Source organism: Elephantulus edwardii, unplaced genomic scaffold (assembly GCF_000299155.1).
Source record: "Elephantulus edwardii isolate Elephantulus edwardi_28Jun2011 unplaced genomic scaffold, EleEdw1.0 scaffold00082, whole genome shotgun sequence".
In the NCBI taxonomy this organism is placed as follows: Eukaryota; Metazoa; Chordata; class Mammalia; order Macroscelidea; family Macroscelididae; genus Elephantulus; species Elephantulus edwardii.
In genome coordinates, this window is record NW_006399832.1 from 494,125 (window position 1) to 516,220 (window position 22,096).

A 22,096-nucleotide genomic window follows, 5' to 3' on the forward strand; every position below is an offset into this window, starting at 1 on the left:
GTGTGAAAGCGTGTAAGCCAGCTACCTCATGCCTCATACCCAAATAACCCCCTTTTAGAAAGCTAATTGCTGATTTGCCTGTCCCTATCAAACCAGTATTCTGAGAAACAGCATATGCCTTTTGCTGAAGAAATCTTTGTTCAACTTGGAAACTTTGAGCATCTAGATCCACAAGCAAATTCCAATCCAGGGCAAGCCATCAGGTTGCAGCAGTTGACCCTAGTGCACAGTGTAGAACATTGTCTCTTCATCTGGTTGGGTTCTGGTCAACTCATCGTCAGCTATCTGTGGCTAGGTTCAAATGGGCATCAGCTGCAACCCCAGGAGTCCACACTTGTCCCTGTGTTCGAGACCTGCTGGCCTCCTTACTCAGTCCTAGCCCCATATGGGGCCCAGTCAACAGGGTGGTACTCACAACACCCTGTTCCTCAAGCCGACAAGCCTTCCCTGCCCACCCACACATCAGTGCATGCTGGGTGGGCAGCCTTGAAGGAACATGTCCAGGCTCAACCTGTTCTCCATTGTTGTATTTCTCTCACTTCCACTCCTGTGGATCCAGGCGATCGCTATGAGTGAGCATACTCCAGCCTCAACTCTTAAAAGTGAGCCCTGACGGGCACCAATTTTACTCTGCCTCAGAAGCCAAACAGCTTGTTTCAGTTGGTTTTTTGTTGGGTTTTTTTTTAAGTCTCTTCAACAAACCACATCTTTTTTTTCCATTTCTTTTTTGTTCCTAACCACGTGTCTTAAACCCCAAAAATTCACAGAAGGCTATATTCCCAACTAATTGACTGTAGCATACCTAATTACTAAGGTACATTCTATACCCACCAAATATAACAACAAATAAAACATGATTTATTCTCTAATTTAAGAGATATCTAAATATTGTTGTAGCTTATAAATCTTGCCATCTTTTTAACTCAGTATTTTACATAATAATTTTATTCCTTTCATCTAAGAAATTAAATTATTAACTCAGCCTATAAAAGTCTTTAAGAAACTGATAGAAGTACATATATTCTTGGTCAGAAGTTGAGATCAGTAATGACTTCTAACCAAACTTTATTTTTTTATAAGACAATAATATGGTATAATAATAATAATATAAGATAATGATATAAGATAATAATATGGAATAATACTAATCTGCGTTATGCAGATGATGCAACCCTGCTCACTGAAACTGAGGAGGACCTCATGCACTTACTGCAGAGGCTCAAGGACTGCAGCCTTCAATATGGACTGAGGCTCAATGTCCAGAAGACAAAAATTCTCACCACTTGACCAATCGGTAGCATCAGGATGGATGGTGAAGAGATTGAGATTGTTCACAGCTTCAGTTTGCTCGGCTCCACAGTCAACACTCTTGGCACCAGTAGCCAGGAAATCAAAAAATGTATTGCGATGGGAAAGTCTGCAGTTAGGGACCTCTCTCTAAAGTACTCAAGAGCAGCAGTGTCTCTCTGGGGACTAAGGTGCGCCTGATACAGGCCATGGTTTTTGCAATCACTTGTTATCCATCAGAGAGTTGGACAATGACTAGGGAGGATAGAAGGAGAATTGACGCCTTTGAGCTGTGGTGCTGGAGAAGAGTATTGAATGTACCATGGACTGCCAAGAAAACAAATAGATTCATCCTAGAGAGGGTTAAATCAGGCTGCTCCTTGGAGGCAAGGATTCTGGGGCTTCGCCTGACATACTTTGGACATGTTGTAAGGAGAGACAGGTCTTTGGAGGGGGACATCATGCTGGGCAGAGTGGAGGGACAGCGCAGAAGGGGAAGACCCTCTATGAGGTGGATTGATTTAGTGACTGGGGTAATCAGGATGGGTGTGTCGGAGGCAGTGAGATTGGCACAAGATAGAGCAGGGTTTAGGGCTGTTGTACATAGGGTCGCTGTGAGTCGCAAACGACTCGATGGCACATAACAACAACAACAACAATATGGAAAGTACACATATAATAAGATAGAATTATATAGTCTCATTTACTGGTTTTCCTTTCTGTTACATTAATATTGAATTTATCTACTAGCTTGGTCTTCATACCCCATTTCCTTTCTCCAAAGATTTCAAATAAGGCCCTCCTACTTTTCATCAGTGCTGTATGTTTCCTGTCAAGGCCTTATAACTGTTCCATATAAGTTCTTTACACAAACTAAGAAATAACATGATGATGTTGTTTTTGGTAGTTGCCATCAAGTGGGCTCTAGTTCATGGAAGGGTGGAGGATCAGAGAAAGAGAGGAAGACCCTCGGTGAGATGGATTGACACAGGGATTGCAGCAGTGGGCTCCCTTGTACCTGAGAGGGTGAGGATGGCACAGGATAGAACAGGGCTCAGGTCTGTTGTTCACTGGGTCGCTGTGAGTCATATGCTCAGCTCGACAGCACCTAACAACAACAACATATAAAGCAAAAGGAAGCATTGCCTGACCTGATGCCATCTTCATGATTTCTGGTATTCTAAGTCCACTAATGTGATTACTGTGTTGTTCCTTGTCATTGAGAGCTACCCTTGTTTTGCTGCTTTTCTGTCTTACCAACCGTGATGTCCTTCCCAGTAATTGGTCATCCCTGATGACATGTCGATATGAAGCAAATTGAAAACCTTACCATCTTGGCTTCTGAGAAACATTCTAGAAACATTCCACAACCAGCATTTGTAATCTGCCATCAATCAAAAACCCATTCTTGCCAAATAATAAGAAGCTTACAAGAACTTGTATAAACAAAATGAGCATATTAAACACATCAGAACAGCTGTACATTGAATGAGGTTGAGAATGGAAGTGAGAAATGAAGTCAAATGAGAATAAAGCTTTCCCATAGTCATTCACATAATACTCCCAGGCTAAATATCCTGAATTGTGATATTTTTATGTGTGACAAGAGCTTTTTCTGTCTGGCCACTGAATATTTCAGACAAGAGTCATTTCCAGTTGATTTTTCCCAAATGTTCAGTCACCCATGGAAACTGCACAAAGAACTCACTTGGTGTATTTTGCTGAGATCCGTGCCTCTTCTGTTGACTTGTTTATTTTGCTGTCTGATGTTATAATGCTTCCTTCATTTCTCGAGCAAATGTTTTGCTACTTGCTCTCTGTTCAAGGTACTGGGCTTGATCTGCTGGTTAACAGTCATGAGTAAAACATAAACAACTCCTACCTTCCAGGGATTTGAACTTGAATGATAGGAGGATCAGCCCAGCTGTGGGACTGAGGTCAGATTACAGGGCCTGCACACACTCTTGTCCTCCGAGGGCCCAGGGCAAGGCAACAAAGAAAGGCAGGAAATGTGAAATCTGCTCCATTCTAATGAGCAAGTGCTTAATTATAAAGGTAACTGGAAGAACATAGTCGTTGGTTCGATTGTGCAGATTAAATTAGGCCCCAAGTACTCTATGATCTCATAAGCTTTGTCCTTAGAAATAATGGGAAGAAATTTCTCATAATTGGTTTTGTCTGTTGTTTGAACTTCATTTACTGAATGCAGTCAACTCAAATGTCCTCGTTAATGAACCACCGCCACAATTTGGATGGTCTAAAATATCAAGTAATTAGAATATTGTATTCAGATGTATACTTTAATCTGAGCATGTGTCTCCTTGGCTCTGCGAATTCTTGGAATTTACATATAAAATCAAGCATGTTGGGAAGAGATGCTTTTCAGCCAGGATAACCTGGTAGATGCGTCGCTCAGTCCACCTCTCCCCAGTCCTTGGGTGGGTCTCCCCAGGGCATGCTGGAAATCAACTCTGTCACTTCCTTTTATCACCAGTCTTTTAGAGCCAGTCAGTGGGTTTTGTTTGGTTTTATTGTGATAAAATTTTGCCATTTTAAAAGTATGACTACTGTCATACTGTTGTGTAGCCATCACCACTGTCTAACCCCAGACATGTTCATCACCTCAGAGGGAACCTGGTACCCATTTTGCAGGTATGTTTCACTTGTCTCCATTCTCAGCTCCTGGAAGTCCCCGATATGTTTCTTTTCCTCTGAAGTTGCTTTTTTTTTTTTTTTCTTCATTTTCTATAAATGGAATTTTGTACTAGGTGTCTTTTTGTGTCTGGCTTCTTTTACCAAGCATAAGCAGGAGTGGCATCCACTTCCACAGTAGCTTGCTTGCCTCTGGAAACCCTATGAACCTGGAGAGAGGACAAAAGTTATACAGTAGATGTCCAGGACTTTTGTTCATAGGGTCGCTATGGGTTGGCTGCAACTCGACGGCACTTAACAACAACAACATTTTCAAAGTTCTTCCATGTTGTAGCATGCAGTGATACTTTATTGGTTTTCATGGCTAAATAACATTCACTCGTAGTCTTTCCGATTACTAGCTATGCATCTGAGATCTTGACAATGAATAAGGATGACAGGAAAAGAATTGATGTCTTTGAGCTGTGGTGTTGGAGAAGAGCACTGAAAATCCCTTGTACGGCCAAGAGAACAAACTGATATATCTTGAAGAAGGTGCAGCTGGAGTGCTCTTTGGAGGCAAGATCGAGGAGATTGATGCCTCACATACTTTTTGAATGTTGCTAGGAGGGGCTAATCCTTGGAGAGGGACATGATGCTGGGAAAGGTGGAGGGTTGGCAAAGGAGAGGAAACTACTCGGCCAGGTGAATTGACACAATGGCTGCCACAGTGGGCTCTTGTGTGTCAGGAAGTATGAGAATGATGCAGGATAGAACAGGGTACAGATCCTTTGTTCATAGGCTTGCTCAAAAGCATCTAAAAACAACAACAACAACATATGGATATACCATATTCTGTTTCAGTCAGTGAGTATTTGAGTTATTTCTCCTATTTTGGCTATAATGAATGGTGCTGCTTTGCACATCCATGTCAGGCTTTTATCATACTACAGGTTTTGCACGTCTTTCTCCAGCAAAGCCACTGATAGATTTGAATTGCCAGAGAGCTACAGTGTTTGGGTGGCAGGGCAGCTCCCTGGACTGTGCTGCCAGAGCTCCCTTAAAGATCTTCATATTCAGGATGGCCGTTTCTTCTTCTTTTGGCTCTTGGGCCTCTGGTGTCACATCTAAAAATCCTTTGCCTGACCTCAGGTCATAAGAGTTATTCTCATATTCGTCAAAATGTCTTGTGCACTTACATTTAGATATATTATCCATTTGCCGTTAATTTTTTTATGAAATGGGGAAGAAGCCAAGCTTCATCCTTCAGCATGTGGACATCAGTTCTTCAGCACCATTTGTTGAAAAGACTGTCCTTTCTCACATTGAATTGTGTTGGCACTTTTTTGAAAATCAGTTGATCATATGGATTACATATTAACATTGTTGTTGTTATGTGCCATCGAGTCGCTTGCGACTCATAGCGACCCTATGTACAAGAGCCCTAAACGCCATTCTATCTTGTGCCAACCTCGCTGTCTCAAACACACTCATTCCCACCACTCCACTCACAGAATCGATCCATCTCATCGAGGGTCTTCCTCTCCTGTACCGTCCCTCCACTCTTCCAAACATGATGTCCCTCCCCAAGGACCAGTCCCTTCCTTGCAACATGCCCAAAGTATGTCAGGTGAAGCTTCAGAATCCTTGACTCCAAAGAGCAGCCTGGCTTCACCCTCCCCAAGACGAACTTCTTTGTTCTCCTAGCAGTCTATGATATATTCAACACTCTTCTCCAGCACCACAGCTCAAAGGCATCAATTCTCTTTCTATCATCCCTAGTCACTGTCCAACTCTCCAATGGATAGCACATAATTGTGAAGACTATAGCTTAGATCAGGCACACCTTAGTCTCCAGCCTGACGTCGTTGCTCTTCAGTACTCTTGAGAGGTCCCTCACAGCTGACTTTCCCAATGCAATTCATCTCTTTATTTCCTGGCTGCTGTTACCAAGAGTGTTGACTGTGGATGCAAGTAAACAAAAACTGTTAACTATCTCAATCTCATCACCATCCATACTGATGCTGCCAATTGGCCCAATGGTGAGAATCTTTGTTTTCTTGATATTGAGCTTCAATCCATATTGAAGGCTGCAGTCCCTGACCTCCTGTAGCAAGTGTTTCAGGTCCTCTGCAGTTTCAGTAAGCAGGGTTGTGTTATCTGTGTAACGCGGGTTGTTGATGATTCTTCCACCAATCCTGATGCCACATTCCTCCTCGTACAGCCCAGCATCTTGGATGATCTGTTCTGCATACAGATTGAAAAGGTATGGTGACAAAATACGTCCCTAACCCCCTTCTTGATTTTGAACCATTTAGTGTCTCCTTGCTCTGTTCTGACGGCTGCCTCTTGGTCCAAGTATAGGTTTCACATAAGCACAATCAAATGTTCTGGATTCCCAGTAACATTAAGAAAACAAAAATCCTTGCCACTGGACCAATAGCCAACATCATGCTAGTTGGAGAAAAGTTGGACAGCAAGTTGACAAAAGTTGTCAACTGTTTTGTCTTACTTGGATCCACAATGCACACCCGTGGTACCATCAGTCAAGAAATCAAAAGGGATGCTTCATTGGGAAAACATGTTTTCAAAGATCTTTTTAAAGTGCTAAAGGGCAATGATGATAGTTTAACGACTAAGGTGTACATGACCCAACCTAGGTCATTTTCGTTACTTTGTATATTTCTGAAAACAGATATGTCTTGGAGAGGGTGCAACCAGAGTGCTCTTTGGAGGCAAGATTGATGAGGCTTTGCTTCATATACTTTGGACATGTTGCTAGGAGGGGCTGTTCCTTGGAAAAAAAGAATGTTATGTTTGGAAAGGTGGAGGGTCAGTGTAGGGAAGGAAAACTTTCAGCAAGATGTATTGACATGGTGACTGTAACAGTGGGTTCAGGTGTATTGGAGATGGTAAGGATGGCACAAGATAGAGTCAGGTTCAGATCTGTTGTTCATAGGATCGCTGTGGGTCACAGTCAGCTGACAGCACATAACAACAGTGTAATCTCGCTCTTCCTACTTCCTCCCTGAGATTCTTGTTCCATTTGTCCTTCTATCCCACCCCTTCCTGCCTTCCATACTTTATCATCCCTGAGCAGATGCTGCACTTTGATCCCATGTAGTTGATAAAGGGTGTGTGTCTCCCTGGTGTTATTTCTTGTTCACCTTATAAGCCCATCTGTTGTTTAGGTGAAGGCTAAACCTCAGAAGTGTGTTTTGCTCTGGATTCAAAGGCTTATATTCTCAGGAGTTTGAACAGTCTCTCTCAGACCAATAAGCCTGGCTATTTCTGTGTAATCAGCCAAATGCTTAACTCCAACTTAAGAAATTGTTCATTCAAAAGCCTAATTTAACTAAAAGAAGATAGTGGCTTTCAGAATTTACTGTGAAGCAGACAAACATAAAATGCAGAGAAATTAGTGGATGAAAAAATACCTGGCTTTTCACTATGAAGAAAAAAAAATAACATATCACAACAAACAACCCTACTATAGATAAAAAGACCTGGTAGTCCACTTCCCAAAAAATCAGCCACTGGACTCCAGAGTCCAACACTGCTCTGGCACTTGTGGGCTTGCTGTGAGTCAGACTCAATTGGTTATGTTAGTTGCTTCTACCAGAGCTGATATAATGAGAATGGCTACCATCCTCTGACTGTGAGGCACCCACCTGAGATCAAGTAGTAGTGCTTGTGCAAAACGCTGCTGCTTCACCTCATTGTAAGCACTTCCCTCTCTGCTCGGCCCTTTTTTGTTCCCTCTGGAGCTCCTTGATCTGTGTGGGACTCAGAACTCAGGTGTAGCAGGAGTGACTGTGATGAGCTCCTTGAACCTGTTTGCTTTGTCTTTCCATTTTCTCTCACACCATCCATGTGACCCAAGAGGAGACTCCTGCTTGACTACCGTTCAATCAAACCACATAAAGGGCAGACTGAAAGAAACATGATGGGACCTGCTTGATGATAGAGGTTTTAAGCAGGAAGGGTGTGGTATATTGGTGATAGTAAGGATGGCACAAGATAGAGTCAAGTTCAGATCTGACTTCCCAGGAAAGGAGCCCTGAGATACTGGAAAGTCTGCTTAAGAGGACAGAACCAGATTGGTGGCTTTCTGTCATCTGATGTTGGAAATGTTTACACATCTCCCCCTAACCCGAATTTATGTTTAAAAAGTTCTTTTAAAGAAGAGTTTCAGTAGCTCATTTCCTAAAAACTCAAAATTATATAAACCCACCTGTTAAATCTCGAGGTATGCTATATTTAAGTTTATATGGTGTACCTTTTTCAACAAGGTATGTCCTCAACATAAAATCATACCTCAGTGACTCACTTTGTGCTAAATTCAGACATGACTTTTTAAATAATAATAATATATGTAACACAAGATCTACAAGTTCAGTATTTTTCAGAAGCAGAATGTAGTGAGGTCAATCACTTAATGTTATCACCACTCATGTTGCTATTGTTGTTGAAAGTTTGGTCTTCGTTTTAAAAAAAGAGGTGTAGGAAAACGAAAGTACTGTCTTATTAAACAAGTTGTATACTGAATGTTCTAGAATGTCACACACACGTGTGCACACACACTCCCTTTGCAATCAATCACTAGCTTCCCAGTGATGTTGAGGGGGAATGAGTAACTCCTATTCATGGAGGTCTCTGCAGTAGCAGAATTTCAGACCTTGCTAATCCTACACTTGTGCAATTCTGCCCTCATAAATCTTACTCATTGATGAAGACGAGGATGCAAACACCTGTGGAGCACTTAACATGTATCAGGCGCTGCTTGAAGAGTAATGCTTTCAGCAGTGCCACGTGAAGAGGTGATTGCCTATATTTTGCCATAAAGAAAAACAGGTACAAAGCAGATAAAACCTCTTCTCTCCATCTAACAGCTATTAAGCAGAGCCGAGAACCAAACTCAGCAGGTCTTAAATTCTCCAGACCCTACACTCTTGATCATTAAGTTTTATATCTTGTTGAAGGCCAGATCATTGCTCTGTGTGATCTTAGGATCCCTGGATTAAACAATGAGAATGCTAGCAGAGTAGTCATGAATAAATGATGTGTGGCATCTTTCCAGACCAGAGTGGCTGATGACTATGAGGGGCCCAAGGGCACCTATGGGAGTGGGAAGAAACATTGTATTGCTACTTCCTCACTGTGTATCTATGGGATAAGAACTTTAGCTTTGTATTTTTCCAGGATTAATGACACTTGGTGGTAAGAAGAAAAGCAAAAACAGGCAGTCTGATTGAGGAAGAGCGAGAATTATAGCATCAATCTGTCATTTTAGCCATAAGGAGCAATTTACCCAGTCTTCTGTTTCCTGTATGTAAAATACAAGGAAAAGGAAATGTAGAATGACCAAGAGAAAAAAATGTATTAACACCTTATAAATGTAAGGTATGCCTCTCTTATTATAATTTGTGACAACTTAAAACATGTGATCCTTATGGCCTTTATTAAGCTTATTTTTCCGAGAAAGTACAGGTTTAAGTGGGTTTGTTGTACTCAGGTTTATGCGTGCTTAAATTATCACTTCTTAAGAATTTCTTTTTTTTTTTCACTTTCATATGACTCAGTTTTAGATGTCTTTTATTGCACTTGAAAGATTTCTTTCTTTTGGTCCATGCTGCCAGGAGCACTCATGGCTGAGGTGACATTTTGAGGACTGGGACTAAAAATTTGTAACTGTGCTATAAGAATTGTAAGCTACTGGAACTAGACCTTATCATCACAAAGTATTAATTCCTTTTCAAACTTGAGCACACTGTGAGGCAGAAGACAAGAGCAAGAGGATGGTCAAGCCGAGGGGCCAAGCTAGCTTACTAATGCTACGCGCGCTCAGTCAGCTTGACGGCAGTGAGTTTCGTTTCACTTGGCTTGTGATGGCTAAGAAGTCACAATCTGCTTTTTGTAGGTTGTAGGAAACAAAACAAATTCATTTTCCCCATCATCTGCCCTGAGTAAGGAGTCCCTAGATGGTACAGACAAGTTAACGTGTTTGGCTGCTAACCAAAACGTTGGAGGTTCAGGTCTACCTAGAGGCACCTGGGATATGATCAACTTCTGAAAAGTCAGCCTTGAGAGCCGTGTGGAGCACAGTTCTCCTCTGGCACCATGAGTTCGAATAGGGTCAGCTAGCGTGTGGGAAACTCCCAGGGGTGAAGAGCGTGGATTCCTTTTCTTGTCTCTCCCTCCCCTTCCCTCTCCTCCAGACCACTTTGCAATGCACCTCTAGTTCAGGATTGCTGTAATACATATAATACCTAGTCATATATTTCTTTCAGACAATCTTTCCCCTCATCTCTTTCCATGCAGTTTTCATTATCTCTCCACTCTTTTTCTATTCTTGCCCCAACTCACAATGTCATTCCTTTCTTATATTAGCATTGTTATGCCATATTTGTCTTTTTTTGACCAATATATTTCACTCAGGATAATGTCTTCTAGGCTTCCCCATGTTGTGTAGTGTTTTACAAATTCACTGTTTTTCAGTGCTGCATAATATTCCATCATGCGAATGTGCCAGTTTGTCTATTCATTCATTTGTTGATGGGCAGTTGGGCTGCTTCCATATCTTCACTGTTATTAATAACATAACAATAAACATGGGTGTGTGTTCATCTATTTGTGTTGCAGCTCTGTTTTCTTTAGAGTGTATTCCCAGTAGTGTAGAATTACTGGGTCAAATGATATTTCCCGTTCAAACTTTTTGGAGAAAGTGCAATGAATAAGAGTTTCAATCTCTCCACAACGTCACCAGCATTTGTTATTTGCTGCCGTTTGTTGCTGTTGTGAGATGATACCACATGGTTGGTTTTAAAATTTGCGTCTCTCTGATAGCTAGGTATTTTGAACATTTCTTCATGTGTTTTTTGGCCATCTTATTTTCTTTTTTTATGAAGTATCTTTTGATATCTTGTACCCATTTTGCAATTGGGTTGTTTACCTTTTTCTTGATGAGGTGCTGAAGGATTCTGTAAGTTTTATATGAGAGTCCCTTATCAGATATGTCATTGCCAATGACCTTAGTCACAACAGACTTGAGCCCTGACCTATCTTTGCCGTACATAAACTTGCTTACACATTAGAATCCATAGGTAAATGAGCTGATTTCTTGGTTCTTAATTCTTTTCCAATGATCTGTGTGTATGTCTCTATACTGGTACCATGCTATCTTGACTTCCACAGGTGTGTACTTGGATTTGAGATTACAGGGTGTGATACCTCCTACCTTATTTCTCTTTCTGGTAGTGTTTTGCTTTATTGAGGTCCATTTCCACATCAGACAAAACTGGAAATTGCCTTTTCCATCTTGTTGAAAAATGGAGTTGGTGACTGTATTGGGATTGTATTCAGTTTCTTTCATAACGCTCTCTTTGATGTAACTCCTTACTCAGGCAGAGTCCTTGTTCCACATTGTTTGATAGGCTTTGGGGCCAATACTGTACCAAGTTAGTTAATGAAATATTGCACTTGCATTGTGGATGGGGAGGGAGACCCTCTTAAGAGGGTTATTGGGACACTGTGAGGACTGTCATATTTCTGGAGATCATGTTGTGGGAAGAGTTAAGGAATTGAGGGAGTTCACTTGGGAAGAAGAAAAGTGGTAGAAGATGGTCTGGAGAGACAGTCTCACAGATCTTTCCGGTACTGTGAGGGACGGTGATGTAGAAGAGGAATTTGACTTATTTTCTGCACTTTCAGAAAGTCAAGTGCGACCTCTGGCTTACCACTTGACCTCTGTAGGCTTTAAAGGTCTCATCTGTAATATAAGGGATTGGACTGTTGACTGAAATTGCTAAAGTCCTCTGACTAATCAGAACCAGTGAGTGGGTGTCCCTGGAGGGCAAGCCTCATGGAGTCAACTTCCTGTTTTAAGAATGGAATGTTCTAAGCCTCACTTTGCACAAGAAACGTGAGCCACACAAGGAAATCTTCCTTGTCCAGGAGCTACATTTTTTAAAGAAACAGCTAAATTCATTTTAATAATATATTTTAACCCACTGGCCTAGTGGCAAGAAGCCACACTGCAATCCCAAAGGCAGGTGGTTCAAATCCACCAGCTGCTCTGCAGGAGAAGGATAGGCAGTCTCCCCCTGTGTGATTAACTGCCTCTGAAAACCCACTGGAGAGTCAGCTATGAGTCAGTTCTGACTCAACAGTAGGCAACAAAAACAACAAATTGACTATCATTTCAATATTTGAGTAATGTAAAAAATTATTCATGAGCTACTGTACTTTCTGTATTCCAAGTTTTTGAAATCCAGTTGCCCCTAGTACTCCTAGCATAGCTCAGTTTGGACCAGCCACATTTCAAGTGCTCAGTTACCACTCTGACTTCAAACCCCAAACCAAGTCCATTGCCATTGGATCCATTTCCCTGCCACCATGTAGGGCAGAGTAGAAGTGTCCCTTAGGGTTTCCAAGACTGTAAATCATTGTGGAGGCTAACTGCCTCACATTTCTTCTGTCGAGCAACTGATGAATTCAAACTGTCGACCTTTTGAATGCCTTCAAATACCTTCACCTGTGACCAGTGACAGTCCTACCGGGCTTCACAGAATGGCATGTATATGCCCACTGTGTATTAGACTGCAGCTGAAGGCTTTGCAATTGTCTTTTCATTCATCTTTGAGGGGACCACATAATTTGTACAAGACTACATAGCTAGTTAGCCACAGGAGCCCAGGTGCAACCTTACTTAGCTCCTGGGTGAAGCCCAATGCTCTTAATAAGCAGGTACACTCTCCAAGGTAAGATTGGAAGCTCCTTATAATAGGACCACATGACTACTCACATACATACACAGTGTCTGGGCAGAAATTTGGAGGTGAATTCCACAGACCTGACATAAGCTGAATTCCAAGCAAAATAGGCAGCATTGTTTGTCCTCCAGCAACTCCTGAGACAATACACACTCATATCTTCTGTGGGGCTGGACTCTTAACACTTGGTCATTAGCTTCTCTGAAAGAGACAAGGTTCAGACTTCTTGGAAGAACATACCATAAGTAGCTCCTGGAATGTTGCTTCAAATAAGAAAGTCACTATGTTTATGTTTTTAAAACCACCCAACACATTTATTTTTAAATTGATATTCCTGCTTGATACATTGATAATGGTGTTAAGGGGCACAGTCGCATGGGAGGAAATGACACGCGGCTCTCTGAACTGCAGCAGCCAAGGGTGAGGCTGTGATGAGCTGAGCGCCCACTTCTGACTCTGGTAGAGGACTTAACTGTGCATTCCCAGACGGCTCAGCGTCACAGGCCAGGGCAGGGTGCCTCTCCAAAGTCTAGGGGAGGGCTGCAAAAGGAGACTGCTTACATTATGACTGTTCTTCTCAAGCAGATTTATAACAGCAAGTGCTAACGATGTGTATGTAGGTGGTTTGTTGGATGTGCAGTCAAGTTGCAGAAAATCATTCATTTAGAACATTTAGCATTGAGGCTGTCTTGGGAGCAGGTGACGCTGGGTCTGAAAACATGGAAAGTGTCTTCTTTCCCATTGTTATTTCTTGTAAACATTTCCTGCTCTACTGTGGGAAGGAGTGCATCATCCAGTGATACCGAAAGTGCCTCCGGAAGAACCGAAGGGGAAACACCATGACAAGGATACAATAAAAGTGTAGCAGATGGCTGCGAGTACTGGGGGGGGCTTCCATTTCTGTTTGTGATCCTTCCTTTGTTGGAAGGGAAGCAACTTCTGATTGTACTGATCCCCTGAATGTAAAAATGAGCAAACCTAACCACTGACCCTTTATGTTAAACTTTGTTGTTTTCATTGTTGTTGTTGCGGTTCTTGTTCTGAATTAAGGGGGAAATATGCACACCAAACATTCCCCATGTCCATAATTTCCTCATGTCAAATCTATAGACCTTGATTTTACTCTTCATATTGTGCAACCATTATCATGATCCTTTTCCAGATTATTCCACCCCCACTATTGCTTCCCTACACAGAAACTCCCCCTTCTTCCTCCCTCTGGTAACCACTCATAATCTTTGTTTTTTTTCTATGTTTGCTTATGTCATATAAGAGAGAGCATGCAGTATTTTCTCTATCACAATGAATTTACTTCCTTCTGATGTTCTCCAGATTCAGCCGTTCTTGGGCATGCTAACAACTCTTTTGGGAGGTTTCTCGATCCCTGTTTAGAGTGAAGCAGCCAGTTACCAGAATTAAAAAATAGCTATGGAAATAATATTTGCCTTTCATGCTGCCAGAGATGTTTTCTAGCTGCTCATTTCCTACTGAGCAGCCCTTAACCTTGACTGAACAGCCCTTAACCTCAACCAAGCCAAGCTTCTGTTCTCTGCCACCTGAGGCCAAACTTAGTTCTTAGTCCTTCAGCCAGATCTGTGGTCATCAGGTACCACGCTCCTACTGCTGAGTCCTCCAGCAGCAGCCCAAAGCCATGGGACCCCCACTCCCACTACTCGTCAAGCTGCTTCTTAACTTTGCCCGGGCGGAAAAGGTAAACATTGACCTGGCTCCTGAAGCCTTACATTGTGCTCAACAGGCTCAGAAATGCCAGTGTTATTCAAGGCAGGAAAGGGGGTATTGGATATCACCCCTGAATCCTTTACAGTAGCAGACCCAATCGCACCCCCTTATCCCTCCTGCCCTGCGTAAAGGAGTCTTGGTCTGGAATGAAAGAAACAAGTATTGAGATAAGCAGTCTTCTGACATATTTGTGCCCGTGGCAGTCTAATCCTTCAGCCTCAAGCATGTAAAGCACAGACATTGATCAGCAAGCTTTCAGGAGCAGTAGGGCAGAGTTGAATTTCTGCAAGAATGCTTTATCTCAGGAGGTTATCTGTGAAGCTTCATTTTTGTGTATGTTTGTGCACTCCCTCCAGGGAAACAGATGCTTTTGCATCAGGGCTGCTCTCCGACAGTCTCTCTTTATTTCTCCCCCCCTCTTTTTTTTTTTTTTTTAAGGACCAAAAAACTGATCATTGATGTGATTCGGAACCAATCAGGACACACATTGACAGAAATCTTAGAGACACCTTCAACGCCACAACAGGTAAACTCTCTTTGAGTGTCTATTAATAAGTATAGTAGATATGAGGGTTTTTTTATTAACATCTAAATGTTCATGCCAGATGTTTACTGTGATCTGAGAGGACCTCCATCTGATGTGACTTGAAAGGAATTTGATCTGTTAATTCTGGTCCACTGGGTTCAGCTTGATATAAAGCCCATAAGGAGCTCCCAATGAGAAGGAGATAGAAAATGCTACTGGGAGTTTATGCTGACCTTACAGAGCTTAGTCCTAGGGAGACTCTGAGGAAGAGAGAGTTTTGGAATGTTCATCATAAACTTTATTTATCACCCAGTTGATGGGTGGAAAAGAGGGCTTGGAGATAGGTCTAGTTGACAGGATGTAGAAAAATACCTCTCATACTTTATATATTTGCTCGAGAAGTTTCTCAAACACTTAGCTGTTTTGTCCAGATGGTTTAGAAGAAAAAGTGGAGAGTGCATCAGGTCAAAGCATCATTGTGCTGGGGAAAAGTAAATCAAGTTTCATAACAATTTTGCATTAACCTTTTTGTCAACACCTTTAGGAATGCAGCCTTGTGTAGTTCATTCTGAGAGTTAATGTCAGCATTATTGTTTTAGCGCTAATTTTTGTTACTCCCTAAACAACAGCTAAGGTCTCTAATTAGTTACCTCTTAGCAGACTACCCATAATTTTCCCGAGTCATTCTGAATTTAATTGATTGTCAATAAAGCATTCTGCCACCACTTTTCAATAAAAAAACTAAGTCAAACTTCTAGTTTTATCTGCTGTTTGTTCACCAGTGAGTATATTTTTAAACAATAGAATATAATACTACCTGCATTGTTGTTGCATGGTACTGTGAAGTCGGAACTGACCCATAGCTGACTGTGCAGTAAGGTTGTCAGAGGCAGTAAACCACACTAAGATTGTCCATTCTCCCATGGAGCAGCTAGTGGATTCGAACCATATGCCTTTGCGTTGCCAGTGCAACTCCTCACCTGTAGACCAGGGCTCCTCTTGTACTATGTTAACATAAGAGACTCGAGGTCCTTATAGGATATTTCATTCCACCCCCCTAGATGTAGCACAGTGACAGAGCTCAGACTATTGAGTTCAGCTATAACTCTGTAATCTGTTATTTATGTCATTCCAGTACTTTGACATATGCCTCAGTTTTATCAGCTGTAAAAAGGAAGTTATAATAGCAATAACCACAGTAAGAATAATTTAATTAAAGCATGTTAAATGGGTAAAACAGTAACTTATGCATACAATCCTCTGTACTGTTTAATGTTGCCAACTATTACTGTTGTTTATTTCTGACCTGGTAAACTATCTCTATATTCATAATGTTGGTTTTGCTATTTTGCGCCTAATATTACTGAGACGGATTGATTCAGTGACTGGGGCAATGGGGGTAGGTGTGTTGGAAACAGTGAGGTTGGCAGAAGATAGAGCAGGGTTTAGGGCTGTTGTACATGAGTTGCTATGAATTGCAAGCGACTCGACAGCACATAACAACAACAAGAAAATAATGATATCCTTGTTATTGTTACTGTGTACCATGGAGTTGGAACCAACCCACAGCTGACCCTCCAACGGGTTCTGAGAGATAGTAAATCTCACGGGAGGAGATGGTGCATCTTTCTCCCACAGAACAGCTGGTGGATTCAAACCCTGTGCCTTTGAGATTGCAGTGCAGCTTCTTACCACTAGGTCTCCAAAGCTCCACTATTATATCCTTAGACTTTATTGGATTAATCATTTATCTCATTTATTGAATCAATTAGTTGTCTCTGTCACTTATGGCCCATTAATTGTATTAATTGATTTTTTATTGCTGTGTACCTTCGAGTCAGAACCAACTCATAGCTGGCCCTCCAGTGGGTTTTCAGAGGCAGTAAATTACACGGGAGGAGATTGCCCCATCTTTTTCCCTTGGGCAGCTGGTGGATTTGAACCTTATTCCTTTGGATTGGCAGTGCAGCTCTTTACCACAGAGCCATCTTAATCTAAGGGATTGCACTGCCAACCAAAGGTGCATGGTTTGAATCCACAAGCTGCTCTTGTCTTTAAGAGAGAGCTATCTCATGTGGTTTAATGTCTCTGAAAACCTGCTCACTAAAGGGTCAGCTGTGAGTCAGTTTTGGCTGAACAGTAAACAACAACAACCACAACTCACTCACTGCTGTTGAGTCAGAACCAACTGACAGCTGACCCTGCAGCTAGTTTCAGAGGCTTTCCATCTCATGAGAGGAGATTTCCTGTCTTTTTCCCGCGAGGAGCTGCCTAGCAGTGTGACTCTCTAGGGACTGTGCCAAGGGCACTCCCTAATCAGTTGTAGGGGTGTTGAGTCCTGTCAGGTCAGAACCAATTCATCGCTGACCCTCCAGTGAATTTTCAGAGGTGGTTAATTGCACAAGAGGAGATGACCCATCTTTCTTCCTAGAAGCAGTTGATGTATTCAAACTACATACCTTTGAGTTGGCAAGTGCAACGTGGATAAATAATCACATTGTAAGCTCTCAAACATAGGATACATTAATGAAATCATAAATACTACCTGGATTTAGTTTCCAAAAGACAATGATTAAAGGAGACTGGTGATCTGCCCATTTTGCTGTGGTTCAAAAAAACCATTTAAGTTTTACAGAGAGGATAGTATGAGAAGGGTGTCCTAGTCAGGAACAGGTCACTGGGTCACTGTGACATTGGCTAATGAACCTGCATTATGTGTCTGATATGTAACAAAGTATAGTTAAATTCTGCATGTTCAGGGATCTCATAGGCACACTTTATGGATAAGTTTGTTCATTTAGCTGGACCATCCAGGAATCAAAGTTGATCCTTCTGAAGGAATTAGAGTATGTCTTTCTTAACAGTAACCCAGCTATTAAGAATTTCACCCAAATTAGGTCTTGACCATATTGCTATGTCTCTCAAAAGACCTACTTCAGAACCCATAAAGGTCAACTTTTGCCTGGTCTAATGCCTGAGGACTTTTTAAAAACATTATTTTAACATTAACATTAACAATGTGAGATTAGGAGTGGGAGCGGTCAGAGCAAACTCCTCATCTGGACATTGTCTTTTCAGGAACTCGATCATGCCAAGGACATGCTGAGCCGCGCCATCATAGACTCCAGAGCTCCAGAGGAAATGAAAAATAGCCAATTCATGATTGAGGACACACAACTTCCCCTGGAGCAGAAGAAGAGGAAAATCCAGAGGAACCTCAGGACACTGGAACAGGCTGGACGTGTATCCTCCAAAAACAAATACCAGGACATCCTCAATGAGATCACCAAGGTTTCTGGAACAGTATTCTTTCTTCTTTATTTAGCAGGCCCTTGCTAGTCCTTGGTCACAGTACATTGGTGATTCTGTGAGACTAAACAAAGCACTCATAGGTGTATGTACCGTAGCCCTTACTATAATATTACAGGGTTTTTTAATAATCGCAAAGCAGTCGATGACTTTGAATAGAGAATAATGACAATTCCCTCAAGTCACTAGGAAAGTTGAAACACACCAGAAAATAAATGCTTAAGAAATGTGATTGGCGAATTTGGTCTACACTTTTCAACAGTACTTCCTTGCTATCAAAATGACACTTTAAAAGAACTTTCCCCTAAATTATTGGTTGTCCTATGCCAATATGCTGTTAGGACTTAGATTGAGAAGGTGATTCCATGTCGTGGTAAATTTTTCTCAAAGAACAATTTATCATAAATGCATTTCCAACTTAAAGATTACTGTCTGTTTTCTTAAGCCCATGTTTTTACCCACAAGAAATTTCTGAGAAAAGGATCTCAAATTAGTGCAAAGACAAAGGAGGCATCCTAGGAAGTGGCCAAGATCTGCTGGTCAAAGATAAGGAAGTATATGTTTTAAGATAAAAGGACTTTTTTTACCCAAATATGCAAATCAATATGGGTCTAGGAGTTACAGACTGTTTCATGATGGGGGTGGTGGCATTAATATATGCTCCCCTTCTGGGAGGGAACTATATGCAGCTTTATTCTTCTGTGGAAAGTTATGGTCAATTCAGCAAGTTGGCTTATTCCTCTTTAGAGTGACTCAGGAGAAATGACATTTCTTCCTGTAGTTTCGGGGTAGAAACTATTTGTTTTTGAGAAACTGGGCAATATAATTAATGTTTTTGACCTCTAAAAAGGAAAAGCTTATTGTAAAGCTGCTCACTAAAACTAGATAATTTATTACTATTATTATTATTTTATACTAGTTTACTTACAAAGTTTGTATACATTGTTTTTCACACCAGATCTTTCTCCTTTCCTTTACCCATCAAATTGTGTGACCCTATAATTAAGACTAGATTCTATTTAATGGATAATTTTTACATAAGATCACATATATTTATCCTTATAGATCTCTGGGACAAACTACCCCCAGGGGTTTTTTTTGTTTACTCATCAAAGAAAAATAATCTTAAGCCAGCAGTATTTTCTTGATGTTCTCTTGACAACAACAAAAATGAGTTGAATGTCTGAATGTTTAACCCTAGCCTAGCTCTTATAAGGTGAAGCATCTTAAGCAATTGCATAGTCTCAGAATTCTGCTTAAATCCAAGCAACAGTTTCCACTCTTGAATCTTTTCAAATCGATGTTGAAAGTCAGTTGTTGCATTTGCAAAAAGTGAAGAAATGGTCGCAGTTTTTAAAAAGGAGTTTGGGGGACATATTTCTAAACTAAATGCAACATTTTTATCTAAAGGCATTCTTGAAGGCTGAATGCTCAAAATATTGTGCAGAAATTGTGTGTCTCCTGGTGGATTTTTATGGTGCCTTTAATTCCTTAAACTAGTTGTATGACTATTCTAAAATTATTTCTTTGCTTTTCCATCAAAAAATAAAATTCTAATCTTAGCCTAAAATACAAAATACAGACATTTTCTAATTCTGAAGTATGAAAAGATGCAAATTCTTATTGATAATAAGTTAAAATTTGGTGAAACTAGTAGTTCATATTCATACATATTCCTTATTACTACTTGGCATTCTTCTTGCCCCAAATTCTCAATGTTACAGAGTGACTTTCTACTTAAATATAATATGATTGTTTTGTTTTGTTTTTTTACTTGTTAATTTAGGACATTCGGAATCAGAGAATTTATCGTAAGCTTCGAAAAGCCGAATTGTCAAAACTTCAACAGACTCTGAAAGCACTTAACCAGAAGGCAGCATTTTTTGAAGAACAAATTAATTATTACGACACCTACATAAAGACTTGCTTAGACAACTTAAATAGAAAGTAAGTTAAAATCATGTTTGTTTTTGCTTGCCCTGGCCTGTTTGATATAGACTTCTACAACCCTTGGCTTTGAGGTTGGGTTGACTTGTGTTTCTAAGCAAGCTTACTGCTTTATTCTAGAATCTGAAACTAGAAGTTCAATTTTCATTATTGCCATGGTGCGTGAAAAAACCACAAATGAGCTGAAAAACTTTTCACTTCCCCATCAGTTAGAAGTACAGCAACTTTCTTATCTTTTTGTGTGTTTTAGGCAAGTAGCACTAACATTTGGAGAAGCACCCCAGTTATTCCTTTTACCTTTTTTCAGTCAAGGGTGTTTTGTGGTTGTTTTTTTTTTTTTTTGCATTGATTGTATACTTTATCTTGTTTCCATTTTTTATTACATTTTTTATTAATGATTTTTTGTTAATTTTACGGCATATTCTTTCCATTTAATTTCTTCCCCATTCATTCATTGTTGCACATTTTCCCTCCTACCCACCCCTCTCCCCAGTTTGTTTTTCCCTTTGAAGAAAAAAAAATTCTTTCATTGTTTATACTATCTCACCCTGCCCCCCAAGTCCACAGTCCACTTTAATATGCAAGGGTGTTTTTAAAATACTGTTGGGAAAAGGGGACTCTAGTAGACAGGTAAGAGAACGAACAGACAGGTTCTTCTACAGAGGGTGAAACCAGGCTGTTCCTTAGAAGTCAGGATTCTGAGGCTCCGTCTAATTTACTTTGGACATGTTGGAAGGTGATATCGGTCTTTGGAGAGGGATATCATGCTTGGGAGGATGGAGGAACAGCACAATCCTGGATGAGATAAATTGATTGAATGCCCGGGGTAATGGGAGTAGGTGCATCAGAGACAGTAAGATTGGCACAGGACAGAGCAGGGTTTAGGGCTGTTGTACATAGAGTCACTGTGAGTCACAAGTGACTCGACGGCACATAACAACAGCAACAACAGTGACCAAATGGGAAGAAGCTGCACTGCAGTCCCAACAGCACGTGGTTCAAGACCACCAGCTGCTCTGTGGGAGGATAGGCAGTCTCCTCCTGTGCAATTACCTGCCTCTGAAAACCTGCCAGAGGGTTGGCTTTGGCTCTGCGGTACACAACAACAACAACAGCGGTGTAATCCATAGAGAGTTGCACTGCTTACCCAAAGGCCATGACTCTGTCAGATCCATTCCACTAGCCACTCCCCAGGAGAAGGATGGGTAATCTGCTCTCTCACAATTTATAGCCTCAGAAACCCACTAGAGGATCAGCTTTGTATGAGTCAATTCAGAATCAATAGTGAGTTGCATTTGAATTATGAAAAATGAAAATGACTCTGGCATCCACTTTCGTAATAGCTTGTCTCTGGAAACCCTATGAACCTGGAGAAAGGATGAAAGTTATACAGGTGTCCAGGTCTTTCATTCATAAGGTTGCTATAAGTCACCTACGACTTGATTTGACGGCACTTAACAACAACAACAAATATAATTTTATTGATATGCTTGATGATATTGGATAATGGCAGATGTTTGTTAATTGCACAAAGCAGCTTGTGATTTTTAATTACTGAAACTCAAAACATCGTCCAGTGGATTCCACTTCCAAGCAACTCTGTGGAACAGAACAGAACTGCCCTATAGGGTCTCTCAGGGTGAGAAGCTTTACTAAGCAGACTGCCTCTGTCTCTCCAATGGTCAAAAAGCACCTCTGTGGTTAGCGGCCAAGCGCTTTTAACCACCTCTCCATCAGGTTCCTTTTAGATTGTGTCGTGACTTAAAAATTCATTATCCAGTTTTTCTCAGTCTTACCCCCACCCCAATGCCAGCCTCATTCTACAACAGTGGCACCATATAGCATTTGTCCCATTGTGACTGAGATACCTCACTCAGCATAATGT

The 22,096-nt window shown here is 41.0% G+C and overlaps 1 protein-coding gene across 1 annotated transcript in view; it reads left to right on the forward strand.

Moving 5' to 3' along the window:
• IQGAP2 (IQ motif containing GTPase activating protein 2) overlaps positions 1-22,096 on the forward strand; it is a 392,955-nt gene that overhangs the window by 359,115 nt on the left and 11,744 nt on the right. Inside the window, exons 30-32 of the mRNA XM_006889829.1 lie at positions 14,868-14,955; positions 18,034-18,246; positions 20,051-20,211. Coding sequence (XP_006889891.1) covers positions 14,868-14,955; positions 18,034-18,246; positions 20,051-20,211 — 462 coding nt within the window. The remainder of the gene's footprint in view (positions 1-14,867; positions 14,956-18,033; positions 18,247-20,050; positions 20,212-22,096) is intronic.